Raw genomic sequence first — 9537 nt, 5'->3', positions numbered from 1 at the left:
CTCCAGCAAAGGAGAAGGAGTAAAACCCGGCAGACTAGGTCGCGGGAGCGATTCTCCCTTCTGCAGGAGCAGGCCAAATGCCTCCACCACCTCCGCGAGCTCCAGACGCCACCCAGGACATGGGATCGGAGCTTAGGACTCCGGCCGTGGTGGCCTCCGATGTACGCATCCCAGTCACTCCCCAGGATTTGGAGAAGATCCCAGAGGCCTTCCGGGGAACGGTGTATGAGTCGGTGAACTACGCCGTCAGCCATATATACAAATTCACCGAGAAGGAGCTCCGGGCCATTGAGACAATGAGCCCGGTTGGCGTAATGGAGTCTTCAATGGGCATGACCTTAACGGTAAGCTGCCCTGTTCTCTTAAAGCTTCTACCATTACACTTTGCCCTATTTTTCCTCTAAGGCAATTTATTTTTCATTTCTCGCAGGGCGTTGTCGCTCTTCACCGAAGCATCGTCAGGGCCAAAACTCAGCTCGAGGATATGAGGACCGAGCACCAGGCCTCTCTTCAGGAGGCTAAGGCGACTAAAGATGCCTTGGCGACCTCGAAGGCCGAGTTGGAGAAGACACGCTTAAAGGTCCAAGAGCTCGAGACCTCCCTTGCCACCTCGCGGACAGACCTCGAGGCCGCGAAGACTGAGATCCAGGCCGCCCTGGAGGCCGAACGGACCACTTCGGAGCAGTCCATGGAAGATCTGTTCTACCACTGCTGGGCCTACAATCCGAAGGCTGACTTTTCCTTCATGTCACCGAGTCTCTGGGCGTGCTTGCTGGTTGATAACTCTACAAAATAGAGTTATTTTACCATATTTTATATGCTAATTGTTGCTTAGTTCTTGAGTTTTTAATTAACTTATTAAGTTTTTATGTAATTTTTAATTTATTAGTCTTATTGTAGTTTTCTAGATTTTTATATGTTTTTATAGATATTTTATTGTGTTATGTTGTAATTGAATTAGTTAAAATTAGTATTGTTAGTTTGAATGTTAAAAATTTGATTTTATTGAAAAGTGAATGTTTTGTAAATTAAATTTTAATTAATGTTTTCATGGGAGTTATATGGTATATTTTATTAATGAAAATATTTAATTTTAATTTAGTTTATAATTTATTTTGTAGGAGAATTATTTCATTTGTGGTATTTTTGTGGAAAAAACAAAGAGATTCTGGCATTTTTGAAAAGCCATCAGCCTGCCAGGCCCAAGCCCACGTGCCTCCAAGAGCTTCCCTTCTCTCCAGCATTCACAAAATCCTCACCATTCAACATCTTCCATTCAGCCTCCCTCTGCCTTCAACGTTCCAGCCACATGAAGCCAAGTCAATGAAGCTGCACCACTTCAGCCCATCCGTACGGCCCAGCAGCATACCCAGCCGCCTGGCACCCAAAGCAGTCCAGCTCCAACACAGCTATGCATGCCACTTTTTTAGCCTATATTTGCCTAAGTGTACCATTTGTCCCCTATGCTCAAAATGCCAACTTTTTACCCCTTTTGTCTACACATTTTCACCACAAAATCATCATCACTCCTACAATTTACCCCTATTTACCATATTATTATTAATTTAATCAATTTACTTAATTTAAATTGATTATTTTAATAATGTCATTTTGGCTATAAATAAGGGTTTTCAAGACCATTTGGGGTGCTTAATTTTTGGTTACCATTTTTTTTTCTCCCATTTTCTCTCTATCATTCTCTCTTCCATTTGGGGTTTTCAAGAGCATTTTGCAAGTATGTATGTTATTTATTTTGTAATTTCTACTCTAGTTATGTGCTTCTAATCTTTTTCATAAGATTATTAAGATCATGATGAAGCAACTTGTAACTAGGTAATATTTATGTTGTATGGTGATTTCCCTTGTAATACAACAAAGTTTATGGATTTTTCTTCTACATATATTTCTTTCATCTTAAATATCTTGTATTTTAGATTGTTAGAACATATTTACACTTTGTTCTTCATTAGTGCATAAACATAATATTCTTTGTGTAAGATGTGTCATTAAATTGTACACATCCATGCTTAGAACAAAAATATTATGTATTGCCTTATAAATAATGTTCATTGATTTATTTGTTATTTCATTAGATTGATTTACACTAAATGCTTTGAAATTATAATTTTGAAAAGTGAAGAAAAATCCTATCTTTTTATAAGAAATTTGTGCTTAAAATTATAAATATTTTTGGAAAATGATAGTTTAAATTATTTTAACTATCACTAAAACTTGGGAATCAATATACTAATAAATATTATTAAACTTACATTTTGTGGATTCTAGTATCTTAATAATCTTTTCTTTTAACACTTATTGTCAAATCATTATTGGTTTATTTTCATTCTCTTAAATAGCTTTATTTTTCAATCTTTCATTTTATGTTCATAATATTAAAACTCATCAATCTTTGGAACTAGGTTAGAATTTATTACTTTTGATTTAAAATAGTTTTCTTTTTTATTTTAGACAACTCCTTTGGGTTCGACCTCGTGCTTACACGAAAACTATTCTATAAATACGATTCGTGCACTTGCGAGTATAATTTTAAACATACCCGTTTTGGGTCCATCACTGGTGAAGTATCAAGCTCGCCTTGAGAAAGAGGCGCCGCCTTCGGAGACTGGGGAAGGCTCTGGCGCGGCGGAGCAGGGTGAGACAGCGACCTCCCAGGGGCCATCTGGTGGAGCTCAGGGCGTTTTTTCTCTTTTGCCCTTGAATATTTTTAAGTATTTTTTTTTTTATGTAACCTTTGCATGAGGTGTTTCCACCTCGAGACAATTTGCTTTGGCGTTTTTAATTTATGCTTTTTCTTGCCTTTTCGCACTTTGGTTACAATTTTTTGAAAAACTTAGTTCGCGTTAACTTTTATCCATATCTCGAGCTCTTTAGGAAGAACATCGATCAATAGATTTAAATTAACTTCTAAGTTCTTTGACCCGGTTAAAACCAGGAACTTAATTTGAAAACTTAGTTTGTGTTAATTTTTATCCGTATCTCGCGCTCTTTAAGAAGAACAACGATCAATAGACTTAAATTAACTTCTAAGTTTTATGACCCGGTTAAAACCAGGAACTTAATTTGAAAACTTAGTTCGTGTTAATTTTTATCCGTATCTCGCGCTCTTTAAGAAGAACAACGATCAATAGATTTAAATTAACTTCTAAGTTTTATGACCCGGTTAAAACCAGGAACTTAATTTGAAAACTTAGTTCGTGTTAATTTTTATCCGTATCTCGCGCTCTTTAAGAAGAACAACGATCAATAGATTTAAATCAACTTCTAAGTTTTATGACCCGGTTAAAACCAGGATAGGACTTAGTTAGCGTTAACCCTTATCAATATCTCGCGTTTTTAAGAAAACAACGGTCAATCGATAAGAATCAACATCTAAGTCGTTAAGGAGACCTGGTTATATCCAGGTACCATATGCCCCCCAAGTAATTGGGAAAGGGTCTTTCGCGGTTACTTTAAGATTACACTTGCAAATATGCGTAAAAAGCTGATTTTCATTAATACATAAAAAGTGGCCTTCCAGGCCTTACAAGTGGATCATTGATAATATCTCTTTAAGTGGATGGCGTTCCAAGTCCGCGGAACCGCCCCTCCATTAAGTCGAGCTAACTTATAAGTTCCCTCCTTGATGACTTCGATGACCTGGTATGGTCCTTCCCAGTTCGGTCCCAAAACTCCATCTTTGGGATCTTTTTCGGCGAGGAAAACTCTCCTCAGGACCAAGTCGCCAACGCTAAAGGCGCGTTTTTTGACCTTGGTGTTGAAGTAGCGGGTAATTTTTTGCTGATAATGGGCGAGCTGGAGTTGCGAATCCTCTCGCCTTTCCTCAACCAGATCGAGGGAATGGCATAGGAGCTCATGGTTTCGATCTTGGTCGTAAGACTGGACTCTATGTGAAAGAAGCTTTATCTCCACGGGGAGGACTGCCTCACTCCCAAAGGTTAGGGAAAAGGGAGTATGACCCGTAGGAGTCCGATGCGAGGTCCGGTATGCCCATAGGACCTGGGGGAGCTGTTCTGGCCAGACACCCTTCGCTTCATCTAATATTTTCTTGAGGCTCGCCTTTAGGGTCTTGTTGATAGCTTCGACCTGGCCATTAGCCTGAGGATAGGCCACGGAGGAGAAACTTTTTACAATCCCATGTCTTTCGCAGAACTCAGTGAATAGGTCGCTGTCGAATTGAGTGCCGTTATCGGAGACGATCTTCTTGGGTAGGCCGAAGCGACAGATGATGCTTTTAACCACGAAGTCAATCACCTTTTTGGATGTTATCGTTGCCAACGGCTCTGCCTCCGCCCACTTAGTAAAGTAGTCGATGGCTACCACGGCGTAACGGACCCCGCCTTTTCCAGTGGGGATGGCGCCAACCAAGTATATCCCCCAAACGGCAAATGGCCATGGGGATGAGATCATCTTCAGCTCGATCGGAGGAGCTCGAGCAACTGCAGCGAATCGCTGGCACTTGTCGCACTTCTTCACGTACGAGATCGAGTCTTTGGACAGAGTTGGCCAGTAATACCCCTGCCTGAGAACCTTTAAAGCCAAGCTCTACCCCCCGGTGTGGTCTCCGCAGAATCCTTCGTGAACTTCCTGCAGGATGGCCTTCGCTTCACTTGGAAGAACGCACCGGAGGAGAGGTAGGGAATGCCCACATCGGTACAACACCCCATCGGTTATCGTATATCTCGGAGATTGATACAGAATTCGCCGTGCATCGTTACGTCCTTCAGGCAGCTTGCCCTCGACGAGATATTCAAGAATGGGGGTCATCCAGGTCGGCCTGGCGTCGACCATCTCGACCTCAGCTCGGTCTCCTTCTATACTTGGTTTTTCCAAGAATTCTATTGGCACCAACCCCAAGGTCTCCGTCTCTCCCGAGGTGGCGAACTTGGCAAGAGCATCTACATTAGCGTTCTGTTCTCGAGGTATCTGTTCGATCGATCCTCGCTCAAACGCGGACAACTCAGCTTTTACCTTTGCCAGATATGTGGCCATCTTGGGTCCCCATGCCTGATACTCGCCCAGAACCTGGTTTACCACGAGCTGGGAGTCACTGAAGCACTGGACGGAGCTCGCCTTTAACTCCTTGGCTATCCTCAGCCCGGCCAACAAAGCTTCGTACTCTGCCTCGTTGTTGGAGGCCTTAAACCCGAACCTTAGCGCCGAGTGGAATCTATGTCCCTCGGGGGATATCAGAATGATTCCGGCCCCGGAGCCGTTCTCGTTGGAAGAGCCATCCACAAAGATCCTCCACAATGATTGGGGCGAGGTGACCTGGGGTGAGCCCTCTGATGGATCCTCCTGGAATCCCGTGCATTCTGCCACAAAATCGGCGAGGGCCTGACTTTTTATAGCAGTTCGTGGAGTGTAGAAAATCTCGAACTGACTGAGCTCGACCGCCCATTTTAACAAACGTCCCGATGCTTCAGGTTTTTGTAAAACCTGCCTTAGAGGCTGATCAGTCATGACGTGTACTGAGTGAGATTGGAAGTACGGCCTGAGCTTTCGCGAGGCCGTGACTAGGCAGAACGCCAATTTTTCCATCAGTGGGTATCGTGATTCTGCCCCGAGAAGTCTCTTGCTGATGTAATAGACTGGCTTCTGAACTTGGTCCTCTTCTCGTACCAGTACGGCACTAGCTGCATCCTCAGTGACAGCCAGGTAGAGAAAAAGAGGCTCTCCTGCCTTGGGCTTGGATAGCACGGGCGGTTCAGCCAGATGTGCCTTCAGGTCGAGGAATGCGCTTTCGCATTCTACTTTCCATTCAAACTTCTTGTTTCCTCGGAGCAGGTTGTAGAAGGGCAAACACTTATCGGTTGACTTGGAAATAAACCGGTTGAGCGCTGCCACTCTTCCTGTTAAGCCTTGGACATCTTTCCGCAACCTGGGCGAAGGAAGCTCGAGCAGTGACCGGATCTTACCGGGGTTTGCCTCGATTCCTCGGGTATTGACTATGAACCCCAGGAATTTCCCTGACGCGACCCCAAAAGTGCATTTCTGGGGATTGAGCCTCATGCCGTATTCTCGTAGTATTTTAAAACATTCTTCCAGGTCGGAAACATGGTTATCGGCAGTCTTTGACTTGACTAGCATGTCATCAACGTACACTTCCATTTTTTTACCGATCTGGTCCGCGAACATTCTATTTACTAGCCTTTGGTAGGTAGCTCCAGCGTTCTTCAGTTCGAACGGCATGACCTTATAGCAATAGACATTAGTCGGGGTCATGAAGCTGGTGTGTTCCTGGTCCGCCGGATTCATCGCGATCTGATTGTAGCCTGAGTACGCGTCCATAAAGGACATGAGCTCGTGCCCCGCCGTGGCATCCACCAGCTGGTCAATCCTTGGCAATGGAAAAAAATCCTTGGGGCAGGCTTTATTCAGGTCGGAGAAGTCGATGCAGGTTCGCCATTTTCCGTTGGGCTTTGGAACTAGCACGGGGTTGGCGACCCAAATTGGAAACTTGGCTTCGCGGATAAAGCCACATTTTTTGAACCGGGCTACTTCTTCTTCTAGGGCTTTAGCCCAGGTTGTTCCTAAACGTCTTTGCTTCTGAGACTTGGCGGGAATGCTTTTGTCCAGATGAAGCGTGTGCATGATGACACTCGGGCTAATCCCCACCATGTCCTCGTGGGACCAGGCAAATACGTCTAAGTTAGCCCGCAGAAACATAGTCAGCTCCGCCTTCCTCTTGCCGCAGAGATTTTTCTCGAGCTTGACCATCCGTGATGGATTTTGTGGATCAAGGTTCACCTCCTCGAGCTCCTCAATAGCCTGGAGCTCGGATCTGTCTTCGCCTACTCGGGGGTCAATATCCTCACTCAAAGCGACATTTCCCCCTTTGGCGCTTTGAGGTTTTTCAATCTCAGGGTCCGCTGAGGGTTCCTGAGATTCCTCTTCACTCAAAATGGCCATAGCCAGCTGCCCGGGTTTAGATTTTCCCTTCATGGAAATGCTGTAGCATTCCCTGGCAACGAGCTGATCGCCATGGACAGTGCAGGTTCCCGTTGAAGTAGGGAACTTCATGGCGAGGTGTCGAATGGAAGTGATAGCCTCGAAAGCTATGAGCGTAGGTCGACCCAAAATGGCGTTGTAAGCAGTGGGGCAGTCTATGACCACGAACTCGAGTAGTTTGGAGACTGTCCGAGATTCTTCCCCTAGGGTGATCACCAGCTCGATCGTCCCTATCGCCGCTGATCCTTCTCCCGAAAAACCATACAACATCATGGAGGTTGCCTTTAGCTCGGCGACGGTCAAACCCATCTTCTCTAAGGTGGATCGGAATAGGAGGTTCACCGAGATCCCGTTGTCTATCAGTACCCTCCTCACTCTCCGGTTGGCGAGCTGGACTGCTACAACCAAGCGGTCATTGTGAGGGAACTGGACACGGCCTGCATCTTCCTCCGTAAAAATGATTGGTTGCCTCTCCAATCGCTGCTGCTTCGACTGGCGCTGCTCCGGGACGAACTCCACTCCGTTGTGAGCCTTTAGTTCATTCACGTATCTCTTCTGGGCGCCTCTGCTCGTGCCAGCCATGTGCGGACCTCCAGAGATGGTGGATATCTCTCCTCCGACCATGGGGGGAGGGACATCCTGATCTACCCGAGACCCGGGCTGACTGGCTGGGGTTTTTGGAGCAGGTCGAATCGCTGGGACCCTGTTCCGCGAGTATTGAGCCAAGGGGCCGGCTCGGATGAGAGTCTCAATCTCATCTTTCAAATGCCTACAATCGTCGGTATTGTGGCCGATGTCGTTATGAAAATGGAAAAATTTGGAAGTGTCTCTCTTTCCCTTGTGGTGCTTCAATGGCTCCGGCCTCTTCCAAGGGACCCGAGTAGAGTTGGCCAAGAAGATACTCTCTCTGGACTGGGTGAGCTCGGTATACATCGTGAAAACGGGCTTAAACTTATCTACGGACTTATTCTTCTTTTGGCTGTGCTAACCGTTTTCGCCATTGCCCTTTCTTTTTCCTCCACCGGGCTGGTTGCTCTTTGCGACATTTGGGGTCGCTGCCACGACCTCCGTCCCTATTCCCGCGGGCTGATCGGGAACCTGGCTGGTTCCCGCAGCTGAGGCTTCGGCTTCTTCCAAGTTTATCCATTCTTGGGCCCTGTTAAGGAATTTGTTGACCGAGCTGACTCCCTTCCTCTGTATATCCTTCCAAAGGTCTCCTCCGACAAGGATTCCGGTTCTCATGGCCATGAGCTTGGAGCTATCATCTGCGTCTCTATCCAGAGCAGCGACGTTCGCGAATCTGCTCAGGTAGGCCTTCAGAGTCTCACCAGGCTGCTGTCTCACGTTAGCCAGGGAGTCGGCCTGAACACGGGCGGCCTGGGAGGCTTGGAATGCCCTTTTGAAGTCGGCTGAGAAGGTCTTCCAGGAACTGATTGACTGTCTTTTACTTTGCTTGAACCACTGCTTGGTAGGTCCAGTCAGTGTGGAGGGGAAGATCAAGCATCTCAGCTCCGGGCCAATGTTATGGGCCATCATTAGGGTGTTAAACATCCCTAAATGGTCCGACGGGTCTCCGTCCCCGTTGAACTTTGACAAGTGAGGCATACGGAAACCAGATGGGTATGCCGTTGATGCTATATTGGGGGCAAAGAGTTCCATCTCGTCTCCTGAATCATATTCGTCTTTTTCTTTTTCTGATAGGAGCTTCCTCATCAGCTCCTCCATCTGAGTCAGGCGCTCGAGGGTTTGGTCCTGATGTCCTTGGTTATTCCGGGGCTGTTCAACAGCTCCGGATCCATTGTACACATTTGGTGGGTTATTGCCCCTCCTATCTTGAGATAGGTTATTTGGGACATTCCCCCCGTTGCGTACTTTGGATAGGGGCCCCTCTGAGCGAGCCTGGCCATCTCCTCCTGCTCTGTCCCCCCTATGAGAGTTGAGGCGATCTCGCAGGTCACCTCCCTGGGTGGTCTGGTGACTTTGTGCCGAACTTAAGCGCTGACGAAGGTCTCCCCCGGAGAGATCACTCCGGCGACTGCCGGTCCAGTGGCTCCTACTGGATAGGCTTGGAGTCCGCCTTTGGTGATGACGACCTGAGCCTTCCCCTGGCGCCCTGCTGCGCTGGGAAGGTCCAGCTGATGGAGGGTTTCTCCTACTACTCCCATAGGCTGGGATGTCCCGGACGGGCCGAGGAGGAGACGGATATCTGGTCGGAGATGGAGGATGCCTGACTGGGGAGGCGATCCTAGTTCCGTCTGGACGGATCAAGTTTGGTGGGGGCCTTTTGGCCCTGCCAACCTGCTGGTCCCGCACCGGGCGATCTGGACGAGGCGCAGGACGGTCGTCGGGGACGGGCTGGCGCCGCGAGCCCTCCCCGGATCTCCTTCGGGAATTTCCTCGAGCTCCCCTGGGCGTTCTCGAGGATGGTTGGGAGCTAGGAGTCGACGTCCTGACCGAACGACTGTATTGCTGTTGTCCGGTCCTAGGCATTTCCTCGAAGTTTGCCTCTCGATGGTGTGATGAAGGGGTGGAGTTGGCTGCCGGAAGTCTATCCGAACGGCTATGTCT

General features: G+C 47.2%; 1 protein-coding gene across 1 annotated transcript; it reads left to right on the top strand.

The window, feature by feature from the left end:
• LOC133779946 (uncharacterized) lies at positions 1 to 796 on the top strand. The gene is made up of 2 exons (XM_062219842.1): positions 1 to 344; positions 431 to 796. The coding sequence occupies exons 1-2, from the start codon at positions 78 to 80 to the stop codon at positions 794 to 796; spliced, it is 633 nt and encodes a 210-aa protein (XP_062075826.1). The 5' UTR covers positions 1 to 77.
• The last annotated feature ends 8741 nt before the right edge of the window (positions 797 to 9537 follow it).

The sequence above is a fragment of the Humulus lupulus genome, chromosome 5 (assembly GCF_963169125.1).
Source record: "Humulus lupulus chromosome 5, drHumLupu1.1, whole genome shotgun sequence".
NCBI classification, from domain to species: Eukaryota; Viridiplantae; Streptophyta; class Magnoliopsida; order Rosales; family Cannabaceae; genus Humulus; species Humulus lupulus.
The sequence above is the reverse complement of the archived record's forward strand: the minus strand, read 5'-3'. Positions and strand labels throughout refer to the sequence as shown.